Source organism: Phocoena phocoena, chromosome 6, assembly GCF_963924675.1.
Source record: "Phocoena phocoena chromosome 6, mPhoPho1.1, whole genome shotgun sequence".
Classification (NCBI taxonomy): Eukaryota; Metazoa; Chordata; class Mammalia; order Artiodactyla; family Phocoenidae; genus Phocoena; species Phocoena phocoena.
The window spans coordinates 9,488,009-9,514,101 of record NC_089224.1 but is presented as its reverse complement, the minus strand read 5'-3'; the positions used below and the strand labels follow the sequence as shown (position 1 = coordinate 9,514,101).

Genomic DNA, 26,093 nt, shown 5'->3' with positions numbered 1-26,093 from the left:
TGGGGGCCTGACAGATTTGTGTTACCTTATTCGTGAAATAAATGCACTCTTACTCCAGCCCCAAACTGAACCTAATCACCACCGATGAGCTTCATAGCGGTGTGAATGACTGATAGTAACACAGGACGAGTATGTGTTGGGTTTTGTGGGGTGAATAACATGACAGGGAGGGGCAGGCACCACTAGATGGTCTGCAGCTCTGAGGCTTCAGTCCAATATACAGCTGTTCCAGTCCTGGGATGATTTTGTGCCCAGCAGTGGACCTGGACTCCCAGGACAGCAGCAGCAGTTCCTGGGATCTCCAATTAGGTGGTGTCGCCATGGTCACCTAGACTGGAGGGGCTTGGCCCTACAGGAGAATCCTGAGGACCTGGGGGCCCACCCTCCAGTCCCCCACTTCCCTGCCATTTACCTATAAGTCCCTCCGACAACCTTACCCAGAAGATAGGAATTTTAGCTCTCAGTTTGAGCACAGGACGTGGTGCTAATCACCGGTTGGTTTATGTCTGCATTTGCATTACTGCAGGTGCATTATTGAACTGTTTTATTGTATTTTTCTGAAGGAAGAAAGCAGTCATAAAGTCTGAAGTGCATTAGACATTCATAAAGCAAAACAAAACAAGAAACAGCGTCAGTATCATCTTCTAAAGCTTTTTAAATGCCCCCCAAATCCCCTTCAAAATCTCTCCGATAGTTGACTTTGACCCAATCGTGCTCTAATTAACCTCGCTGCTCCTCGAGCACTGGGCTTTCAAGATAAATGGAAATCTGTTCCTCGTCCTCACATGCCCTTGACCGAGGACACGTCATGGCCATCAGTAGAGGTTGTCTTCCTGGAGCGTGGGGCTTTAGAACATGCTCCCACGGAGCCCAACCAGCCAGATGGGAGGCGTCCACCCTGCTGTGGCCAGGCAACAGATGTCCCTGTCACAGACCCCCTCCTGTTTCCGTGTCATGCTCTGCTGGTAATCAATAGTTAGTGCCCAGTCAATGAGTGACTTTTCTGTTTAGTCAGTTTGATTGTTTCTGTGGTGAAATGTGCCACCAATTTTGAAAAAAAAAATGACAAATGCTGATTAGGTTCCCAGGTGAGTCTCCCCACCCCCAGTCTTATTTGACCTTTAGAATATGTTTAAAGGGTCTCTGGTTCTTTGGCCCCCAAGTCCTGTACTTGCCTCAGCAGAGTTTCAATGGGAAAATGCCCTCGGTTTGCAGGACTGGCACTGCCATTGCTTGGTTTTTAAAAACTCTGCGTTCTCTCCTCATGGAATGGAAAGTAGCGCTCAGATTTTCCTCCATTCTTTTATCAGTAAAGCTGTGTAGAGTTTTGGAGATTTTCAAAGAGTCTTTTGAAAAATTGCCATGTATTATGTAGAAATGAGAAAGAAAATGGCTTTTCTTTGTACCATCTTTCTGTTCTATTCACTTAGACCAGGAATAACAAAGTGATTTCATCACACATGCCCCCCCCCCCGAAGGAATAAGAGACTCTGTGGGGTGCTAAGTTGAGAAAAGATTTTGTGGTCATATTTGGGGATCATGAAAGTCTGCTGTGATTGGTTAATGATGTCTGCCACGGGCATGAAAGCGGAGGAGAAGTAAATATGTGCCATGTATTTGTCATTCCTGACTCAGATCTTGTGAAAAACAAAGTTCACATGTAAATGGTAATACTAGCCTAACAGTTAAGTAATGTGTACTGCATGCCAGGCACTGTTCTAAGTGCTTTACATGTATGAATTCATTTGATTCTCAAAGCAACCCACAAAGTGGGTACAAATGAGTAAACCCTTACAAATGAGGAAACAGAGGCACGAGGAAACGGAGGCACAACGAGGCTAAGTTGCTAAGCCGAGGTCATACAGCTAGGAAGGGGAAGAGCTGAGATTCAGGGTCAGGCAGTTTTGTTCCTTAGCCCTGGATACTGTGCTGTCTCTCCTTGGCTAATGCTGTGTCTTTGCTGTCCAGGGACTGATGTAAGGCTCAGCTGTGGTTCAGAAGAAAATGCAAAATCAAGTTAATAGGGCTTGTTATCTTTGGGCCTCAGGCTCTAGAATGAAAGATAAGACAGAGTCCCGGGGAACTTTGGCACTGAGGAGAGGGTTGCGTGTGAATCCTCCTTCCTCTCCGGGTAGGATTTCCAATCTTTCCACATCCATTTTCTCAGATGAGAGTAGGTGGATGGGAAGGGAAGAGGAGTGGCATTTAAGGACTAGAACAGAGGAGTTCCTTGATCTCCAGGCCACCTGGTTGGGGAGACTCTGAGTGGCCATTTTCAATGATCATTTTTATGTAAGGGACACATGTACATATAAAGAGAGAGAGATATGTTTAGCGTATCAAATAATATATCTTTCATAATGGCTGAAGAGAGACTTTTTAGTAGTTTGTTTTCCTTCGTTAATTTAGCAACTATTTATTGAACACCTGTGCTGGGTCCCACAGTGTGCTGTAATTGTGGAAACAGTGAACCAATATGAGCCCTGCCTTCTCTGAGCTTGTAGTCTACTTGCTGGAATAATGACTTAAGTGTAAGGTGCAGCTCTGACTGTAGTAGAGGGAATGAGGGAGTGAAGTGGCCGGACCATGTGGGTTTTTGAAGCTGCATTAAAGAGTTCTGACTTTAGCCTAAGAGCAGTGGGAAGCCATGGAAAGTGGGGTAGAGGGTCGGGGACTTTGTGTTATATAATCTGAGTTAAAAGATAATTGTGGCGACACCGAGAAGAATGAATTAGAAAGGGGATGTGGAAGACCTAGAGGTGCTTGTAGGAGTGCAGGCAAGGAGGCCATAGGAGGTGGGACTAGGGTGGCCTGGATGGTGAAGGGAAGAAGGGGAAGGACTCTAAAGATATCTGGAAGGCAAAATTAGACAGATTTGGTGATAGATTAGATATGGGTAGCAAGGGAGAGAGAATGGGCAAGGATGCCTAGAAAGTAGGAGGATGGTGGTCCTATTCCCAGAGGTAGGGATGCTGGAAGAGGGCCAGGTTTGGAGTGGAAGGATATCCTGCTGCATTGGAGGTGCTTTTGAGCTGTCCCAGAGGAGAAGTCAAATAGGCCACACTCTTTATGGTAAGTGTGTAGTGTTTCGACTGGACTATACATAAGTCCCAATGGACTGTCCTGGGAAACTAAGTACTGCAGAAAAACTTTTGGAAATCTATAATTTTGGTGACTTTAAAAATCCAAACAAACATATTTTCATCTAGGAAATAAGAATCTGACAAAGACAATTGATAGAGATAAATATCTTGCATAATCTTCCTAGTTATTTTTGTTTTTGCATATTTCTCTGCCAGTCTTTTCCCGTAAGCATTCACATTTTTGTTAGTTGTTATTATAGTCTACATTCAGCGTGTAATAGAATTGTTTTCCCTTACTGTTATCCCAAATATTTTTTCACGTTTCAATGTATCTCTCAAATTCTATATTTAAAATGTTGCCTGATAGTCCATGCTTGTGATAAATCGTGAATTATAATTTTCTAAGCTGTTTCTCTGTTTCTGGATATTTAGTTGCTTTAAAGATTTCTTTATTACCAGTAATACCTTAATAAATATTTTTATGTCTACCACCTTTTTTTTTCTCACGCATTTCTCCTTAGATTAAATTTTTATGAGTGGGATTAGTGGGTTAGAGTTTGAATGGGTTTACAACTCTTGATATGTGTAAAGGCAAACGTTTTAAAACCTCTGACAGGGGCTTTGGGGTCCTAACTGTAGAACAGACCTGTGGCCTCCATGTGGAGACCCATCACATTCCTTTGGATTCAGTAACGAATGGTCCTAACCATATCTGAGCACTGTCCAAGGTCCCAGGGCCACCTGTGACCTTCCGTCTTGCATCTGCTGATGGTGCCAGGCTTGTTCTCTGGTTCAGCCCGGCTCCTCGCCTTCTCCCAGCTATTCTGTCTGTTCTTCAGGTAGTGCCACCATTCCTCAAGAATCCGTGGAAGCCGCTGAACTGACGGTATCCTGAAGGGATCGTCTAGCTAGCCTCGTAAGCCTTCAGGTTCTAAAATATTTGCAGTGGTGCTGCGGAGGCTGGCTAGGGTTCCCATGGATTTGGATGCGGTTCTCAAGACCTTCCGTGACCTGGTGCCTGCCTACCAATCCCTCCTGAAGTGCCATTGCTTCTCAACATGTCTCCTCTGCTGCACCCAGACTAGACTCTAGTCTGGCCCAGGATGATGCCTTGGTTGCATCTACTCCTGGCTCTCACTCGAGTTGCTCCCTCACCCTCTGCCTTTCCAAACCCTGCTCCTCCTCTTAGACTCGACACTAGTTGCAGTTCCTCCAGGCCCTGGCTCTGCCTTGCAGCTTGCTGTCCCTCTGCTGCAAACTCTTACAGTACCTTTAGTCCCCACTCCAGGACTTAGCACACAATTGTAAGCTTTCTGGTTAAGTTCACTCTTGAAATTTTTACCTCTTGAAGATAACTGTACACTCCTTGAGGGCAAGAGCCTCTAGATGCCTCAGAGCCTAGCTTTGGTGCTGAGCCCTGTGCAGCGCTCAATAAATCTAATGTGACCCACGAAATCAAAACATAAGCACACCATGATGCAGTGTCAGAGTGTTTTAGGCATTCTTTTCTTATGTATTTTCAACATAAATGCCCATATTCAGACATTCCTGAGGATCTTCTTAGACTACTCGTAGATGGACCATGCTCAGATCTTCTCTATCTGGTTGCAGTTTGGGGGTTATAAAAATAAGTTCGTGTTGGAAAACCATAAGCTGGTCCCTTTTTGTTTCTAAGTCCTTGATATGCACTCGGGTGGGAAGGGTGATTGGTGGAGGTGACGAGGGTGGATGACAAGTAGTAAGAAACACTGGAATGCAAGCCTGTCTGGTCGTTAAAAGGCAAGCGTCTCTGGCCCCTGGAACAGTGCTTGACTTGTGAAATGATGTCTTCTGGTATTCTGGTTCTTGAAAAACTGGTCCCAGGCTTACCCTGCTGTCTTTACAGCTCACTTTACTTCTGGTCATCAGGAGTCCTCAGGGGAAGCCACCTCAATGCACCCTGGAATCCCGAGCTGTCCTTGTTGTCCAGGGCATGGCCTGGCACACAGGGGACCCTCTGGCCGGGAGTCAGGAGCTTCCAGGCTGGGCTGGCTCTGCTGCCCCCCGCTGCATGGCTCTGCACGTGCTTGGGTCTGGGCATGCTCACTTGTAAAATGCCATGCCTGAATCAGGCCATCTCTAGGCTCTTTTGTAACTGAGATTAAAAACAAAATAGTTGAAACTCTCTTAAGAGGGTGAGCTTTGGTACCGTTGCTAGCTAAAAATGAGAACTGGGCTCTCTGACACATTTAATGACATGTGTTAGTATGTGTGTAGAACTTTACACTTAACTTGCATTTCTTTCTTTCTTTCTCTTTTTTTTTTTTCTAGCCAAACATCATGTCAATGGCAACAGAACAGTTGAACCTTTCCCAGAGGGAACACAGATGGCTCTATTTGGTAAGATAACAACTCTGAAAGAAAACCCAAATTGTGTGCAAAGACTAGTGCCAAGTTTCTGAGTTTTAGCAAGTGTCCTCAGGGCTTCAAAATCTGGGCTCTTCTAGATATTTACAAGTCGTTGCAGCCAAAAAACTATCAAGTTCTTAGTATATCTGGGATCAGAAAAGCTCATTCTATAGAATTTAGTATGCTTTCCTTTCTCACTTTGCAAATCAAATATCAAACTGTGTATTTACTATTTCTTATGTCCACACTGTGAATTAACCTGATAATTTAGGAGTTGAGTTTTTCTTTCCCAGGAAGGATTTTTTTCATATATATATATATATATATATATATATATATATATATATATATCTTTATTAAAGCTGGGATTCAAGGAGTTTTGAGATGTTATTCCACAAAAAGCAATAATCAATCTAATTGAATGGTCTCTTTCTCTTCCATTATGAATTGAGCATATTCCTTTGTTTGTTTGTTTCTTCTGCTTCCTTCCCCTTAGCCTTTAGACAGATTCTATCATCTCTTTCATCCTAAAAACCCGAATTCCCCTTTCTTCATGCCCCCCTCCAGCTTCCGTCTTCCCCTGGTCCTGATGGAAGTCTCCTACAAGGGCTTTTGATGTAAAACTGCTTTAGGCATTGAAGTGTCTTTGAGCCAGAAATTAGCCTCCTGACAACACTGTCTCTAAATTAGCATATTCAGGATAAAATGCTTCCCTAATCCCAGAGTTAGTCATCACTGATGATTAACAGTTGGAGAGTTATGAAACAGGGACCCACTTCTGCCTAGGTGTTTGTAAATCTTGCTCTGTATGGGCTGTCACCTTTTAAAATGTACTGGTTAGTGATTAGGAGTTATTATGTTCAGAAATTTAAATGGAGGGCTTCCCTGATGGCGCAGTGGTTGAGAGTCCGCCTGCCGATGCAGGAGGCACGAAGGGGACACGGGTTCGTGCCCCGGTCCGGGAAGATCCCACATGCCGTGGAGCGGCTGGGCCCGTGAGCCATGGCCGCTGAGCCTGCGCGTCCGGAGCCTGTGCTCCTCAACGGGAGAGGCCGCAACAGTGAGAGGCCCGCGTACCGCAAAAAAAAAAGGAAATTTAAATGGAGAATTTGGTTTTTGAAGAAAAAATCATCAATGGTCACTATAAGATGTCGGCTAACTATTTGATTTGTTAACTTTCCTCTGAGAAATTATGTTCAGATGATGCCATCTTACTTAAGTTGTAGGCCTAGCACAGTGTCTGTTACCAGGAGACAACAAATGTCACATCAGTGTTCAAAGGGTTCTTTTGATGATTTCTTTTTTGTCTTTCAGATTTGTGAACCCCTAGAAACTAGGTTAGAAATTAGGTTTCATGTCATACTGAGAAATGTAAAATGAGACTGACCTGTCATAGATTTCCCCCTGTTGTGGTATTGGAGGAAAGCCTCCTTCCCAAAGGACTGATGACATTGTTTGCCACAGAACTGGAAATATCAGTGAATAAAGCTCCGTGGCGAGATTTTTTATTACTATTATTTTGTCAAAGGTTTGGTTTAGAGTGGCTTTTCTAAAAATCCTAACCCAAGGCCTTCATTGTTTGACTCTGGGCAAGCAAATCCCCCCTCCAAGCCTCAGTTTTCTCACCTGTAGAATGGGAAGGCTGATGGGGTGCTCTGAGACCCTTCCCTTGGCTTCTGCATCTTCCATACTTGGGGCTGAAGCCTCATCTGGCCTCAGGCAGCCCTGGGAAGCCCACTGTGAATGGCCAAGGGGTGTGGTTTGAAAAGAAATGAATCCTGTGCATAATTTCTACCAGTGCAGAACTATACAGGTGATAAAATAGAACATCTCTTGACATCTAGGGATTTTTGCCTTATTAGCACTGCTGTTTGGCTCTTCCAGATACTTAAATGAAGGCCTCTGTTTTAAGTGCGTGCAAGCATTTTATATTTGTGTTTTCAAAACTGTCCTCACTTGATATGGCTTGTCCACCTGGCCTGCAGTGGAGTGAGGGAGTGGATGGGTTTTGGGGTGGGCTTCTGTCATTTGGGTTGTTTATAGCTGTACTGAAAAAGTCAAACTAAGTGCACCTCTTTGACATATCTTGGGCATTTAATCCTCTCAGCACCTTGTAAAGCTGGTAGGATTACATAATTCCCTTCTCAGAGAGCTCACATGATTTATCACAGGTCTCTCAGCCGGAGATGGTGGAGCTTGAATTTGAGCCCAGGTCTAACAGGCCGGAAGTCCACGCTCTTTTTACCATGTCCCCTGACTCTTGGCCTGGTTACAGGAGTCCTGGGAGAGTCTGGTAGAGTCAGAAATGCCTTTCAGCTGGATCCATGCACAGAAGCATGATTTCCAGCCAAGCCAATTTAGCAAATTGATTTGTGAATTTCTGTGCATTCCCAGAGTGCTCTGAAGGACTCTGGAGACACAGCTTTTGCCAGGAAAATACTGCTTTTTAGAGTGACGTCTCCTACTATTTATCGTTTTCCCCCATTTGATTTCAGTAGCAGGTATCAATGTGCAGGAGAATGTCTTACATTGACTTGACTGTGAGATCACCAAAGCAACAGTGGTACTTTCTACATGTCCAAACTCGTTCTTCAGCCTGGGAAGTCAGTATTTTATGCCAAAAGAGTATCACCAGTTTCAATTTCATTGTCTATTGGTTAATCATTTGAATGTACCTTACAGAATGCTGTCTAAATAGAAACTTTTAAATTTAATCCATTCTGAAAGTGGCCACTGAACGAACGGCCATTAGCATTTAGCTTAGGGTGGATGATGTAAGGAAGGGTAGAGTGAGGGTCAAGGGCAGGCTCCGTTGTGAAAAATGTATGAATGTGTTATTATATCAAGTGACCAGAGAATATATAGATGGCTCCTTAAAAGCTATTTCTGGCATGTAATCTTCACAGATTATTTTTAAAACAAAAAGACGTTCATTTTTTTCAGGTTTTCTTTCATGGCCCAGTCAGTTTTATCCTTGTCTTGTTTTTCTGTGATCACGGTTTTTTAGCCTTTCTGTTGCCCTTTTCTCTCCTCTGCACTTTAGGACAATGATAATGAGGGTAATAGGCCTGCTGTCCTAGTGGGCTTCTACTTGTCTGTGTGTGATGCTGTCTTTCAAGTCAGTGGGAGCCCCTTTTTTACAGGCCGGAGAAGCGGAACCGAACATTTTGCAATTACTGAATGTCTTTGTTCCAGGTGGCTGAGTGCCCTATGTCTGCCATCCCTTTAATCCCACCACAGCCCTGTGAAGTGGGCATCACTGTGCTCTTTTAGAGACAGAGAAACTGAGGCACCCGAAGATGAAAGAAATATGGTCAAGTAGAGGGAATGCTTTCTCTGGCATGAGGACATCCACGTGACACTTACCAGCATGCTGTGCCTGACTTAGAAAGGTCCTCTCCGGCTTGCCATAACTTCAGGAAAGTGACTCCTCCGTCCTCGCAGAGAGCAAGCCTCCGGCCTCTCTGTGGTGGTCGTTCTTAAGCACGGAGCAGCTATTCACTTTATTAAAAGTACTCCATAGTCAGGAAGATTTATCATTTCCAAATAAAATAGACATTTATTAATTGAGGAGAGTACAGAGAAGTCAGGGGTTGGGGGCTCCAGTCTTAATTGGTGACGAGTTTTAGTACAGTTTGAAAAAATGAAATACAGCTTTTAAAAACTTTCGAGTTCAGCACTTGACCATAACACTTATCATCCAAACTAGGATACTTTTGAGAGTGAAAAGGGTGCTGGTAAAAATTATGTTAAAATAATGAGGTACGCACCCGGAGGACTTCAGGCACATGGGATATAATGTCGCCCTCTAATGAGAGTGTATATTATAAGACATGGTGTCAAGAATAATAAATACACATTGAGTAAAGTTGAAATTGAAAAATAATGGACTTAGAGATATAAAATGAAATAAACAGATGAAAAAATTCCAACGCAGTAGACTTACATTATGTACCGTATAGCATCAACACCAGTAGTTACACTAATTTCCAGGATTTTACTCAGTAAATATTGTTATATTCTTTCTGAATGACTTGAAATGAACAGTTAATTCATATTTATAAAACCTGGCTGGTAGCATTTCAATAAGAGATGGGGAATTATCTGATTATACCCTTGCAATTCTAATATTGTACTAATACTGTCCAATGATGTAGGACAATGAGCTCTCCATCAGTAGAGGTATTCAAATGAGAGATCGTTCCTACCCAGTTGGGAAGTGGAAGTAAATAGCCTTTAAGATCCTTTCTTCTCAGTTAATGAGAATTTTCTCTGTTTCAGAGTGTTAAACCTCTTTGGAAAAATTACTCCTAACTCTAAATTCTTTGATTGTATCATTTAGAAACCCATATCCCGGCTGTTTGGTGAGAGGTAAAATTCTGCAGTGAGAAACTGTAGTGGTCAGGAATTGATGGATACCAAGCAACCACAGCAGAAGTACCTCTGCGAATTCTTAGGGTCGCTGTAGGTTCTTAGGGGCTCCTACTAGCCTGATGGCGATGGCTCTGGGAACTCAAACCACTGTAAAACCTGTTCTCTATGTCAGGTTCTCTTGGGCTCTTCAAACAAGAGGGAGCAAAAGACAATCCAAGACATCATGAAAGTGTGCTATGATCTTGTTACACTTCTCTGTTTTTAACCAGGGGGCCAAGATTTGCTAGACTCTTTCCTGACTAGCTGTGTGGAAGGACTGATCGCAGAGCAGAGGCCAGTGGCTGTCAGAGGCCCATAGACAGGCCTCACTCTGGGAGACTCACCTTCTGTACCCCAAGGGAGAAGAGATCAGTGTCTGTAAGATGAACCAATCATAAGATATTTCCCCCCCACCCCAACTTGAATTAGAGGTGAATTAGAAACAGCCACAGTTACTTTGTCTGCCAGCCAAGAAAACAGCATTGAAAGCAGCAGGCAATACATCCGACTTCAATGGAAAATATATTGGTGTCTCATTGGCTAGGATCCAACATTATGTTGGTAAATAATCAAATCCCGGTGTGGCATATTTCTCCCTGAACCTTGACTGAAAACTATTGAAGACCGTTCTGTGAGCTGTGGCGCTGCAGTCACTCATTCTAGGAAAAAGGCCAGAAAGAATGACTTTGAAATGTGTTTGTAATTAACTAAAGAGTCTAAATTCACAAGATCGTTAGAACAGCAGGTTGCTAACTGGCGCAAACTTCTTAAGTGAGGAGGCATTTGGGGAAACGAAAATAGGCCTTCCTTCCATGGTGATCTGAAGCACCTTTAAGGGACAGTAAATGGTCATCTGGAGACATGTAGGACACATTTTATTTTATGTACCTTTTTTGCGTGTGTGATGATCACATTTCGTTTTTGAGTATGAAAAGGTCTGATGATAATATAGGCAAAGGGGAAGAGGCTTTTCAGAGCCTGTGTTGAAAAGTCCTTTTGGTTTGTGTGGCACTGCACGGGATGGCCCTGGTCCTGCTCGAGAAGGCACAGGCATGGTGTTGGAGAGGGTGTCCTGGAGTGGGGAGGGTGACAGCGTGGCAGCAGGAGTGCGGGTGGGGATTTCTGTGCCAGGAGAAAGGAACTGCACCCCGAGTAGAAAGGAGTGGGTCAAATAGTGTCTGACAAAGTAACACTTGTCTGGAGAGTACGTATCCATCAACCTCAACCACATGGAATGCTTGTAAGAACCAGAAAGTAAGCACGCCCTGCCCACCACAAGTTGCGGAGAAGTCCCCAGAGAATTCAGAATTCACTGAGAGGTCTTTGGAGTCAGATCCTGGTGTGTGACTTTAGACAAGTTTCTTGGGCCTTGCTGTAAAATGAAATAAGGGAAAATTAAAATATATATAAGAAATGGCAAAATAACATACATTAGAATTAGGTGAATATTAGACCAAAGAAAATTATGAGAAGTAAAATATGCAAAGAGGGCATGCTATAATACTATATAATTTATAAAACTGGGTCACAGATGTGACTCTGTATTTCCTAGCGGCAACACGAAGATCAGTTGGTTGTGTGATTGGTTTCAGTTTTTTAGAACTGTGGTAAAATATACATAACATAAAGTTTACCATTTTAACCATTTTTAAGTGCACTTAAAAAGTGCATTCACATTGTTATGCAGCCGTCACCACCACCCATCTCCTGAACTTTTTGTCTTTCCAGACTGAAATTCTATACCTATTAAATAATAACACTCAATTTCCCCTCCCCACAGGCCGTGCAGCCACCGTTTGGCTTTCCTTCTCTATGAGTCTGACTACACTAGGTACCTCATATAAGCAGAATCCTACACTATGTGTCCTTTTGTGACTGGCTTATTTCACTTAGCATAGTGGCCTCAAGGTTCATCCAAGCTGTGGCATGTGTCAGAATTTCCTTCCTTCTTAAGGCTGAGTCATATTCCATTGAGTGCACATACCATATTTAGTTTATCTGTTCACCTGTCAGCGGACACTTGAGTTGCTTCCACATTTTGACTATTGTGAATAATACTGTTATGAACATGAGTGTACAGATATCTCTTTGAGACCCTGCTTTCAGTTCTTTTGGCAAATACATCCCGAAGTGGAATGGCTGGATCATGTGATAATTCCGTTTCTTTTTTTTGAGGAACCCCTGCATACCATTTCCCACAAAGATTGAATCATTTTACATTCCCATCAGCAAAGCACAGGGTTCCAATTTCTCCACATTCTTGACAACACTTGTTATTTTTATTTGTTAATAGCCAGCCTAATGGGTGTGAAGTGGTGATTTTCAGTTTTACCAAATGATCCTGAAAATCTACATGATTGGGGGGACCATAAAATTTCTTGATTCTAGAACCAGAAAGAAATTTCTTTCAAGATACTTACAGGGAGGACACTGTGATGTAAGACAGTCAGCAGTACTGCTGACAGCGCCCTCACAGTGAGCACTGAGAGGAGATTCATGAGCCCTTGGTCACACCACTCTTCTCTTTGGGCTCCTGACATCCACCAGGAACAATTCGGTCCACCTTCCCCCCTATGGGTGCCACCGTGTGCTTCCCTGGCTTAACCCAGAAAGAAGTTACTTGTATTGTATCTAAAACAATCGATGGACTAGATAACTTTTAGGGAATTTTGTATCAATACTACTTCTTTCAGTGGAGTTTTAAAAAATATTTATTTTTTCATTCTTTATTGTGAAAAATTTCAACCATACATAAATGTAGACTAATATAGTGAAACCTCACTAACTCAGCTTCAGCAGTTATCACTCAGGGCTAACGTGTTTCATCTGTAGTCCCATTCACTCTCTCTTCTTCATCCCAGGTTATTTCAAAGTAAATCTCAGATATCAGATCATTTCATCCAGGAATATTTTGGCACATACCTCTTTTTAAGAGCAGTTTTTAAGGAAACATACCACAACGCCATTATCACACCTAAAAAAATAGTTCCTTAGTACCATCAAATATCCCATGAGTCCATATTTCCACTATTGTCTCATAAATGTTTTTTCAAACCACCTGTTTGAATCAAGGTTCAAATAGAGTTCATACACTGCAATTGGTTGATATAACTAGTCTCTTTTAATCTCTAGGTTCATCTCTCTCTTTTTTTAAAAAATAAATTTATTTATTTTTGGCTGTGTTGGGTCTTCGTTGCTTTCTCTAGTCTTGGCAAGTGGGGACTACTCTTTGTTGTGGTGCGTGGGTTTCTCATTGCGGTGGCTTCTCTTGTTGAGGAGTACGGGCTCTAGACGCACGGGCTTCAGTAGTTGTGGCACGTGGGCTCAGTAACTGTAGCTTGCGGGCTCTAGAGCACAGGCTTAGTAGTTGTGGCGCACGGGCTTAGTTGCTCTGCGGCATGTGGGATCTTCCCGGACCAGGACTCAAACCCGTGTCCCCTGCATTGGCTGGAGGATTCTTAACAACTGCGCCAGCAGGGAAGTCCCTCTCTCTCTTTATTTTTCCTTATAATTTATTTGTTTAAGAAACTAGATCATTTATTCTGTACTGTCTCCTTCAGTCTGGATTGAATGAACATGCTTGAAAAGCCTCTGTATTTTCTACAAATTGGGAGTTAGAGGCCTGATCAGAATCCATAGGTGAGGTGTGTAAACCATCCAGGAGGCATTTAATAACTGGTTCTCTTTCTTTTGGTGAAGTTAGCAGCCCCTAATGATCATTGCCTTGACCTATTATTTTATTAGAAGCTGCAAGATGGTGACATTTAATTTCTTGCATTTCCCTTTATTTATGAACTGGAATATTTCTAAAAAGAGAAGTTTCTCTTTATCAACTATTTGGTTACCTTGACCTCCAGTTGATTAGGAAAGCAGCTTTGTTTTTTCCTGGGTTTACCATTTTGCTCCGTGTATCTGAGCATGGGTTAAATGTATATTCATGAGTCAGAAGCGTATATAAGTATAGTTGCTTAAGTGATGGAAACCTCTTTAATTTGACTGAATGACCATTTTCACTTGGGCATTTAATCAAATTATTGAAATTTGTAACCATTTGGTCAAACATTTGAAAATAGAATCACAGTAGACAGATTGCGTCTACAGATTTGGGTAAAACAAAGAAATAGGCACGTAGTCAGGTGACAGAAGGTTACGTCTCCAGCAAAGCTGGGTCTAAGGGGCAGCCATCTTCTCTCCTGTTCTCGCCCCAGATCTTGTGACGAGGGGACATGCCCCTGTGTGCATCCCAGTCTTGAACCTCAGCAGCCCAGGGTGAAAAAGCAACTCCAGAGAGGGCCTGAGGGCTGGGGGCCGGCTTGCTTCTGGAAGTGGCATGCTTTCAGAGTATCAAAATGATGAAAATGGCTGAGCAGCCAAGAAATGACAAAGCCTCAGGAATGCTGCCCACTACGAAGACTAACAGCTGGGCTCTGTCACCTGGAGCTCTTTCTCGTGCTTTTGGCTTAATATTGTGAATGCGTTGGAGGGTAGCAGGAGACATGTTTATCAGAGTGCGTTTTCTCTGCTTTCCAGTTTTCACAGACAGAATAGGTAAAACTATCTGTGGTTCTCACTGCCAAACATTGTGGGATTCAAGAAGGGAAACTATTTACTGGCTCACTTATTTTTTTCTCTCATTTTATTTTCATTATTTATTACTTCATGCATTTTTTGTTTGTGTTTTTGGTAAGTTGTCTCAAATTTTTCTTTTGGAATGATGCAGTGTATAAATAAAGTAAATAAAAGTAAAATAATTCCTATGAATGAAGTTTCTTAGTCCAATACAATGTATAGTTTTTTTTAAGGAAATCAAAATCAAACAGTGCCAGTTCTGTTTTTGCCAGGGATAACTGGAAATGTTAGCACTGAAACCCTAGGAAATGAGATTCAGTTGAAGTGACATGTCTGATCCATGCTGAGAAATGATCGTTTAGGTTGGCATGCCTTTGGCCAAAATAGTGTGAACAATGATGAAAGACCCTGTGAACTTTTCCTAAATTCTTGTGTCTGGAGGGACAGCAAACCCCCCCGTGTCCATATACACCAGGAGCTATTCCACAAAACACCTTTCATTTTCCCCTTGTGTCATCAGTGCCCCAAGACTTAGATAAAGATCGTAGTTGACCAAGACGAAGTTTCCTTGTTGAGCCCAGTGACACTGGGACCAACGGTGGTGCTTGCCAGATGGATATCCTTCTGGTGTACATCCCACCATATATCCTTCCAAGTCTCAGCTGTGATCCTAAGACTCATGATAATATGGAAAGAATTAAATGATAGCTCATGGTAGACCTTATCATGAACAAATGTGGCTTTCCAGATGTGGCTTTCCACAGTCATGCCTACTCAGGAGTCAGTGCTGTTTTGTATGTGGGAAAAAGACATTTTATTTTTTTAGCCACATCTCTGGTCTCCCCTAAAACCCCCTGTGCAGTCCATTGAGTCTCGAATGCCTTTCTATGTGATGACCCTTTTCCATTTTCTTAATTTCCATAAGATGGTCACTTGTCAGGTCAAGATGAAAATGTCTCCATGTGGAAGGCTGCATTCATCTTGCTTATAACCACCCATGTGTCCATTTAGTACTTGGGAGAATTTCTTGTCACCCTCTTTTCCACCAGGCTTCCTTTCGTTTGTGTATGACCTTTGTCTAGGTGGCAGTGACATTTGCATTGGGAAGAGCGGAAGAGTTTGTATTCACCTCATAGGGAACATTAAGGGAGGGTGGATTTGGGGTGGGCCATCTGGGGAAATTTCAGGAATATGATGACACTAAGGAGCTTGGAGTGAGAACCACAAGTGGGCTGTCAGGAATGCATGGGAACTGCTTCCTAGCATTCCTTTCTTTTGGCTGAATAACTCGTGATTGGCAGGTATGTCCTTTGGCTAGGCCTTACTTTAATAGCTTTGTAGTAGAAATGTGCAAAGGTGACCTCAGGAAGGAGAAGGCCCTGTAGGCACAGGTTCAGCATCAGGCCTTGCTTTCCCACATGGATAAAATGAGCTGGATTCCCAAGCAAATAGTATGTGCTTTATTCCTGGTGCCCATACAGAGGCCTTCAGTGACCCACACAAACATCTGGAAACAGGTGCACCAGCTGAATGGCAAATAGCTCTCCAATTGCTGTTAATGCATTGGTAACTGGACTGAAATTTCATCCCTGTTTTTTTTCTTCCATGTAGGACATTTAAAATTTACCTAGTAATGAAGTGGCTGTAAAAACGATGCCACCACGAACAACCAACTTTTACATTTGGGTAGTAAATTTCATATTATAAAATGTTTTCATATATATAATTTAATTTTTTTCTTCGTATTTAATTCTGAGAAGACTGAGGCTCAGAGAGATTAAGCGCCTGTCCCAGGGTCAGGCTACTTAGTTAATGGTAGAACTAGGTCTAGCACTCAACTAATTTATTCACTTACTCATCATATTATTTATTATAGCAGGAGACAAACAGAAAAAATACTTCCCTTCAAGGAACTTACACTCTAGTAGGGCAGGACAGAAAATAAGATAAGTAGGTAAAATATTTGTTGTGGGATGTCAGGTTGTGATAAGTGCTGTTGATTAAAATAAAGCAGGGGAGGAGAAGAGGAAATGCCTGGTTGGGGGTGGGGTGAGGGTTTGCAATTTAAAATAAGACAGTCAGGGAGGCATCAATGAAATGGTAATCTTGAAGCAAAGACCTAAAAGAGGCACGGGAGGTTGCTATACAGAGATCTGTGGGAAAAAACATTCTAGGCAGAAGGACTACAAGTGCAAAGGCCCCGAGGCAGGGGTGTGCCTGGCATGAGGCCTGTATGCTGGAGTGTAACAAGCAAGGAGGGAGCAGTAGTAGCTGAGGCCAGAGATGAAGAGGGAGTTAAATCATGAAGGGCCTTTGGTAAGTGTGAGGACTTTGACTTTGCATGCCAAGGGGAGCCTTTACAGGATTTGGGGCAGAGGAGTAACATTATATGACCTATTTTTTAAAAGAATCACTTTTGCTGCTATGTTGAAGATAGAACGTTTAGGATGGTGAGAAAAAAAGCAGCGACGCCATTTAGGAGAATATTGCCTCCTAGCCTAGTACTTCTGGCTTGAACACACACTGTCTTTAATTAATAATAATAATAATAATAATGATAAAGCTTAACTTGCACTTGTGTATCTTTCTTAAATGCTATGTCTTTATACTTGTAGAATATTTTCTATCCCCATACATTAAGCATTTAAATGGTCCTTTAACATGATACATTAGCTAAAACAGATACAAATCCTTTGTAGAGAGTATTTAGATATTATTATTGCTCTACTTAATAGATCAATATTACTTGCATTTTTAGATGGAATGGATTGAATTAAACCATTCAGAATCATGTTGAATGTGTGCATTGGATTCCATTCAAAATGGGTTGTTCCACAATACACTGAACAGTTAAGAAGCACTTCAAATTGTACTTCTGGTATATGCAAAGTGTGCAAGGGCACAGGTCAACGGACTGTGGTGATGTGATTTAAAATGTGAAATCAATGCTTAAGATAAGACTAAAAACTTATCAATGAAATAAGTCAGCGTTTACATAAATCTCTTAACTCTTCCAGCTCCCAGAACTCTTGGGGTGGAATGTCAGATATTTGTTATCAGCTGAATTTGGGTTTAAATTGTAAGTCAGCAGATTTCTGAAATTGAATAAGTTTCTGAACCTCCAGCTGATTTTTATCTCTAGACAAAACATTTTTTAAAAATTCAGTTGTCTGAAGGGACTGGAGAGCACCCAAATGTTGGGTCTCTGGGCATCACCTGGAGGGAACACAGTTCTTGAAATAAGGGAAACAAACTTGGTAAGCACCACATGTAACCAGCCTTTTCCCTGAGGGCACTTCCTAGTTCACAGTTGCTTATTTAAAAGAGAGAGAGAGAGAGAGAGCACGCAAATAGAAAGTGGCTAGCTTACTAGGCTGAAGAAGCAGAGGTTGAGTCTAAGGGCTGCTGGAGTAGCTGTAAATCAATGGGAAACATTCTGTAAGGAAGGAGCAATAGGGGGGGAGCCCCAAACTCTCTGTACCAAGTCCCCTCAAATCTGTGGCTGCCTCTGTGCATGTACAGGGTGAGATTCCGAGGAAACTTTGGAGAAAAGCAACTGCTAAAAGGCTGAGATTTCAGCAGTTGCTTGGTTCTATGAGAAAGCTGGAGTTCAGGTCCTACTAAGTTAGAGAGAATTGTAAAAACTTTAGGCTTTTCCTTGGAACTCTAGGAAGGTCACGTCTTAGGAGTAAACCCAGGATAAAGGGTTACATCTTAGGGCTAAGGGGAAAAAGCAAAATAAACCCATTCTTGTAAAATCTAACACTAAGCTTCCACAGGATCAAGATGACCCAGATTTAATTGCTGCCAGGAAAAAAGTCAACATTTTTTGGAGAAAAGTTACAAAATTTAGCACATATCATCCACAGTGTTTAATATGCAATAAAATTATCAGACATGAAGAAACAACAAAAAAAAGATTAATAGTTAAAGAAAAAAAGTCAATAGACGCAGGCCCAGAGAAGAGTCAGATGTTGAAATTAGCAGACAAGGACTTAAAACAGATATTATAAATACGTTAAACAATTTACAGGAAAAGATGGACAGAATGGGGTAGTAGAGTAATATGAGCAGAGAAATGTAAACTATAAAAAAAGAAATAGAATTTCTAGGACTGAAAACTATAGCATCTGAAATTTTTTTTTTAAAAGCTATTATTGGATGTTCTTAACAGAAAGGACCTTACATTAGAAAAGGGATCAGTGAACTTGAAGACAGGTCAATAGAAATTCTTCAAACAGAAGGACAGGGAGAAAAAATATTTTTTTAAAAAATGAAGAGAGCCTTGGTGATTATGAGACAATGTCAGTTGGTCTGATATATGTGTAGTTGGAGTATCAGAAGGAGCCCAGAGAGAGATACTGGGCAGAAATATATATTTGAGGAAATAATAATTTTAAATTTGATGAAATGTTATTGGGAGGTAATCAAGATGAATACCCAATATGGAGGGTCAAAGGCAGGGCTCAAATCAGGACCAAGGAATAAAGAGTTTTGAGTGGGCATAAAGATTAAATAAACATAGATGACTGTACAACAGGGAAGGTCCATTTTGCCCAAAGACCACCCCTGTTTCCACTTCCCACTCCAACTCCTTTTAGAAGGCATTGTTCCTTCTCCTCTGGTTCCATGGTGACAATGTGTTGAGATGGACTTAGACCTAAGTTCAAACCCTAGCTCTGCGTCTCACTAGCAAATCATTACAGTCTGCATCCTGGGATCATCATTTATTAAACGAGAATAGTGATAACTTTCTCACAAGGCAGGTCTCAGTGGGATAGACCATGTACATTTTATAGGGTCATGCTGGCCATATAGTCGGCACTCAACAGATAGTAATTTCTTTCTTCTGCTAAACCTGTTCTCATTGTGGTTAGCTGGCATCACTACCCACCCGGTTAGCCGGGTTGAGGAAATTATAGTTTATCTTAAGAGCAACAAGAACCATAGAGATGACAGGACCATGGTTGGATTTTAGAGAGATCACTCAGGCTTCCGTGAGAAGAATGGATTAGAATGATGTGCGATAAGGTTTGAAAAGACCAAATTGGAGGCTATTGCGCACACCCCCTCTTTTTATCCTTCCCAAACAGCTGTATTATCTCCTTTTCTGTCACAAGAGACCCTGCTTTGCCCACTAAAACCATAGCCTCAGTCATTACCAGCAAAAATAAAATCTGGTTCCCCTTTCCTCAAGGGCAGGGATGCTTTTCAAAGGGTGAGGGATGATGGTGGCCTGGACCAGAGTGAAAGCAATGAGCGTGAAGCCCAGTGGACAGATCCAAGAGTCCCCCTGCTAATCTGTCATCGTCTTTCTATCATCTTTCTAGGGGATTGGATTACATCCCTGACAGAGATGCTTCTCAGAGTATAGATATGACCACATCATTCCTTTGCTGGGAAATCTTTGTTTTAGAAGGGTAATCTCCACTCCTTAGTTTAGCATTTAAGGCCTTGTAGAACCTATTTCCGATCTATTCAACCAGCCTTTTTTTTTTTTTTTTTAAAATACAACTTCTCACCCAGCCTGTGGGGGGCCTCATCCTAGTTTCCTTCCCACACTTTCATACCTTCAGCTGAAACCCTTCTCATCTTGGAAGCCTCAGCAACTTTTCCTCAATCTTTCCCCACAACTCTTTTGTGCCCATGTTCATCAGATAAGATTATCACCTTGCATTATGAGTAGATGTTGAATTCGTTATCTCTCACTGTCTGCCTGCTTTTTGATGATGGGGACTGTGTCTTATTGCCTTTGGGTCATCAGGGCCAAGTCTCAAATATAGGCCCTTAGTATAAATATTTGTTAGATGAATGAATGGCTACTACTCTGCACGTCTGCAGTGAAGTGGGAGAAACTTTTTTATATTCTGTTACTTAATTTACACAGAGTTGAGTAAGAGATGTAGAGAGAGACTTTCAGAGGAAGTCTCAGGGGACTTGTGGAAGCTTTTGAGGGGTTTAGCAGTCAATGGCCCAGTGCATTTTATAGAGGATGGTTTTTCTCCTCAGTGGTGTACATGTGTCACCAGCCCAGTTTTCTGGATACCTGCTGGATGAATGACATTCAGGGGGCTCCGAGAGGAGGTGGACAGGACGGAGGTGCTAGGCAAAAGCAACTAATGTTTACTGACTGTCTGTTGGATGCCAGGCAGTGCTGAAAGGAAGATATTTTCAAGGCAGAAAAAATGGTTGAGAGATAGGAAAGTGAAAGAGGAAGCAGTATATCCATGCCAGAAAGAAAAAAATGTAAATGACAGTGGGGCATGCCAGAGGAAAGATGGAAGGTTCCAAATTCCTCAGATTCACTGGACCAGTAGCCTAGGGTATAGTCTATGATGCCATTAGAATTGCCTTGTTGTGTCTGGACCCTGTGGATCTTGCCATGAGATTTGGTGTAAGCTAGTGGCCGAGATTCACAGCTTCTGCTACAACAAGTCTTCTGGTAACACAAAAGCCTTGGTTTTCACTAACTGCCCTCCCAGCTGTACCATACCATTCCTTCTTGATGAAATGGAATGATGCAGGCTGACCTTAGCTTCCCTATGTTTTTCTGCTTCTCCGGAAAGGTAAGAAGAAGGTCATATTGTACATTGTGGTTGCAGATTATTTGCGGGACCTTTCAGGAAGACTTCTTCATCTGGGATTTCTTTTCTGCCTCCACATGTCCTACATTTTCTCTTAGGAGTCAGCTGGAACTGAAGGCATTCTGCTGTGTTAATCAACACCCACTGGCAAATGTCATGGTCATTTGTTCACTGAAACTCCATCAGTCTCTTACCCAATGTAGAAGGGAAAACAAAATTGCAAGTACCTAGAGAAGGCAGGGCCCATGAACAGATATATGTAGGAGATAGAGAAATACTAAAGGATGCTTCCTAGGAAAACCGAATGCTACTTTTTTCCCTTAAGGCTTTCTTTTCTTTGCCCCAGGTGAGCCGTTGGACATATTTGTCAGGCCCTGATAAAATGCACAGCTCCCTCTAAGCTGGCTTTGTCTTCAGCCTCAGTTCCCGTCCTCAGGAGGAGTTTGCTCCTCCCGAATTGAGGTGCTGCTGCCTATCAGTCATCGATCACCCTCTAGTCCAGCTAGCAGCCACTTGCTTTCCAGCAGCTATGAGAACCGTGCTGCTTCCAGTGAGCTGGCTTGGTGAAGGCTGGGCTTTCATAGTGCTGGCATGGCCATGGTCATCCTGTCCAGGGAACCCACAGCTTCATCAGCCCATACTTGGGGAGCGGTGTGGCTCCACCGTCCTTGAAGGGGTCCAGACGACACACTGGAGTCCAGACGCACATAGTGAGTGGATTCAGAAATATGTGTAGTGAGGAGCAAATGAAGAGGCTTGTAATCAGCTTACAAGAGCTGTCTTCAGATGATCAAAGGGTTGACAGGTTGTCATGAGGAAGAGGGGCTATGTATGTCCTGTATGACCTAGAGGGAGAGGATCAGAGCGAAGGAGGGAAAATGGCTCAATGTAGGAAAGAGCTTCCTAACCGTCACTAGATCTGCAGAGGTGGACTGGACTGCTTCAAGGTTGAGGGCAGTTCAGCCATTTGCCATGATGCTTTTAATACTAGCAGGGCATTTAAGCTAGATGAGAGGTCAGGTCCCTTACAACCTTGGAATTCTGGTTCTTGAATCCTCCTGGTGAATAAAGACCTACTACTCTTTAGAGGCTGTTCCCAGGGTAGAGGGTGAAACACAACAACATGTAAAAAGAACTTGGAGCTGCGTTAATCACGGTACAGAGGCACAGTGGAGCATATGTGTCCATATGGGCATGTTTTAAATTTGGGAAGAGACTGCGAAGAATACTTAATAAAATTAAGGCAACATTAGGAATTGATGTGGACAGAAGGTAATTGTCACGAAACACTGAAAATATCAATCGGATCCTGATCGCTGCATGGTTTCTTTTCTAGCAGAAGGTATTTAAAAATTTTGTAGTTTTCAAGTAAGTTGTGATAAGGAAAGCATCTTGTTGAATTATTTAATAGGATGTAGGTTTGCTAAAAAGCAAAGCTAACATAGGAAGTGTATTGCGACTTCATTTACATTTCTACCTCCTGTATTCATCTTCTTTGGGAGAGTAATGGCGTTTTAGAGCTGAAAATTATCTTCAAATCCCCCTTCTCCTGCCCCCTTCTTTGCTGGACAGCTGACCAGCAGTGATTTACCCCAGGCCACACACAGCCAGGGTCTGTGAATGTGTGTCTGTGACCCGAGACAGGCCGCCTCTTGTCTGTCTCAGGTCTTCTGAGTTGCCTTTCTAGAATTCAGCCGAGCATGGTCCCCATCTCTGCCCAGGTTCCACCTTCTGATAAAGGGCTCACACCTGTCCGATTGTGGCTGGAATTTGGGTTTCAGTTTCTTGCCCTGGTGGGGGCTCTCATCTGGACCAGATGTGACATAATTAGAGTCATAACATCTGGATGTCATCCCTGTGCCTTTAAAGAGGTCAAAGAGCCACAGAATGGAGCGCCTCGGGAATGTGTTGGGAGTAGTGCGCTGTGTGCCTTTGCTATTGACTCTCCGTATGCTTTATTTATATACAGTAAAATCCCATTACAGGAAAGGTAATGCCGGCAGAGTGCTCCATAAAATCATGCTGTTTTCACGAGATCCACATGAACTGCCTCTTATTTACCAGGTGCCACTGAATTCTCTGTAATGGATAAAGTGATGCAACAGAATCACCCTTCAGTCCTGCATCTGTAATCAGGGGGCTCTTAACTCAGGCTGCTCCACAGCGTCCCACGCAGACCAGCTTCTGAAATTGTTGCTAGGGGTGCAGCATGGCACAGTGGAAAGAACTTTGGCTTTGAATCCCAGGCATGAGTCGGAATCCTAGGTCTGCCTTGGTTCCGTGTCTTTGGGCAAGTGACCTAACCTCTCTGAATCTCCATTTTCTGATCCTTCAAGTGGGGCTAATGCCATCTCCCTGGTAGGGTTATTGAGAGATTCCATGTGCACACAGATACTCGTACAATGTGTGGTTCCCAGCCACACTTGAAAAATGTAAACTCCTTTCCCTTCCCTTTCTTCCTTTTTCTTATAATGTAAAGGATACCAGGTTATGTACTGTTTGTAGGAAAAATTTTATTTGCTCACCGATCACAGTAACAAAGTCACATTTAAAGTTGAGGAGAAGAAGAAAAGAGGAAAACAGATTTCAATTCTTCTTATTATTCTCTCCAGAGAGCCCTCAGACCATGACCAAGCTGGATGTTAGAAGTAACTTAGTTCTACTCATTTTTTCAGATGACACATTGAGGCTTAAGACATCCCTGTGAGCGGTTAAAAGGCACATAACTCTCAGTATGTTCTTTGTGGGTCTGGGGTGACAAAGACTTGGCTGGTGACATTAGTCAGGAAGGAGGCAGTGAGAAGGCAGGAATGTGAAGGGCCGTTAAGCTCTGAAAAAAGTGATGGGCTGAGAATTAGCTGTTAGAGAAGGGATGTCTGAGTTTAGTGGTGGGAACCAGAGAGTTATATGCTCAGGAAATGGGGAGACTGGCTCAGAGAAATTCTGAGAGTTCTGGCAGAATCCAGAGAGGCTGTATATGAGACCACGAGGCTCTCTGTTTCATTTGAGGATGGAGGGGATGGCTCTCGGGTTCTCTCACAGGACAGTGTGACATCTCAGAGACCAAGGGTGACAGGAGAAGCAGCTCTGACCTTGGGTGGACTGAGAGAGGGAGTGTTGTGTGTGCACGTGTATGTTGGGAGGGGGAAGGTGGGGCAAGCAGGGAAAGTGAGAGAAGAGAATGGAAATGAACACTTATTGAGTACCTACTGTATGCTTGACACTTTTTCTGTGTTATTCGTGAAATCCTTTCAGTGACTCTGTGATTGGTAGTATTTCTATTCCTAGTTTATAGATGAGGAAACTAAGACTTAAAGAGTATAGGGCTACAGCACAAGAATCTAGCCAATATTTTATAATAACTGTAAATGGATTATAACCTTTAAAATTGTGAATCACTGTATTGTACACCTGTGACCTATATAATATTGTACCTCAACTATGCTTCAATTAAACAGAAAAAGAAAAAGAAGACAGAAGAGTATCAGGTGCTTCCCTGAGGCTGAATAGGTAGTAAGTGCTTGAGTGTATAGGCCTGGCTCAAACTGACCGCCTTCGGTGCTTCTGAACCCGTGTCTCCAACAGCCCAGGAATTTGGCAGAGCAAAGAGACAAGTGAAATGAGAACTTCTTTTTTCTTTGTTCAGCACTACATTTTCCCTCCATATAATCATTGGGTTTCCACTTCAGAAGCCTCAAGGAGGATCTGAGCTCTCCATAAACTGGCACTGTGGTTTCTAGGAGTATCTCCATTATAAAGTCCACCATAATTATAAAAGATGGTCCATTAAATTTTCAAAGAATTCCAGTCCAATCCATTAGACACCACCCCCGCCCCCTGCCCCATGCAGCCTAATACGGCAAGGTGCCATGATAGGTGATAGAAGGAAAACCGGGTCCAGAGAGGCGGGCCCTGTGTTCTTAGTTCGTGGTGCAGGGAGCCAGCAGTCATCCCATCAGGGAGACCACGTAAGTGGCTGAGTGCAGAGGCTTGGACATGCCTTGGGGTTCCAAGAAGAGACACCTTATGTCTGAATGGCATTCTGGAAAGACTTAGGGAGAAGGTGATATCTGAAATTACTCAGGGCGGGTCGGCAGGGTTTCCAAAGGTGGAGGTGGGTGGAAGATGCAGACCGTGAGTCGGTAACGTGATGGCCAGCGAGGGTGGAACGGCACAGAGTGTTCTGGTTTGGCTGAGGAAAGGGTATAGATGTTAGAACTTTAATAACCACCTTAATCGTGTTGGTTATAACACACACGCATTAGAGAAAATTTGGAAAATATATAAAAACACAAAAGGAAGCAACCAGAGGCAACTATTATTCTAATATTTTATTGCATTTCCTTCCAGACTGTGTATCTATCAATCTGTGTAAACATTTTTAAAAAACTTCTTTTTGATTATGACAATTGGAATACATACTTCTTGCAGAAATTTGGAAAATACTGAAGACTATAAAGAAGAAAATAAAAGTCACCTGTAATCTTACTCAGAGTTAATAACCACTATTAACATTTTGACGTATTCCCCTTGAGTCTGTTTGTCAAAGTGTAAACAGACTAAACAAAACATGAACATATTCTTCATACAGTTTAATATTTTGCTTTTTTCCCCTTAACATTATTTTGGATATTTTTACATGTAATCAAATAATCTTAGAAAAGTGGATACAAAGTACTCTACTCCAAATTATGGGTGGACCATTATTTATTAAATACTTTCTCTACTTCTGAATATTAGGTTGTTTAAAATTTTTTATTATTATCAATAATGCTGTTAAAATATTTCTGGAAAATCAATATTTGCCAATTGAAAAGTTTTTCCTACAACTGCTTCATAGGAATGGAATCATAGGATTAAAAGGTGTTATTAATGCTCAAGACTCTTGCATGTTACCTACTCATGGTTTTAAAGAAGACAAAGGACACGTTGGAAAGTGTCTGTGAAGGAAATTGACCTGAAAGCAATGGGTGGGAGTGAGGGAGCAAAGCTGAGGTGGGAGGACAGTTGAAGAGGCAGCAACTGGCCGGAACTAGGGTGGTGATAGGAAAGGGAT

The 26,093-nt window shown here is 42.4% G+C and overlaps 1 protein-coding gene across 1 annotated transcript in view; it reads left to right on the top strand.

Annotated features, from left to right (window-relative positions):
- The window catches only part of MSRA (methionine sulfoxide reductase A), a 374,946-nt gene that overhangs the window by 140,908 nt on the left and 207,945 nt on the right, over positions 1-26,093 (top strand). The window contains exon 2 of the mRNA XM_065878832.1: positions 5,394-5,462. Within this exon, the coding sequence (XP_065734904.1) occupies positions 5,394-5,462 (69 nt within the window). The remainder of the gene's footprint in view (positions 1-5,393; positions 5,463-26,093) is intronic.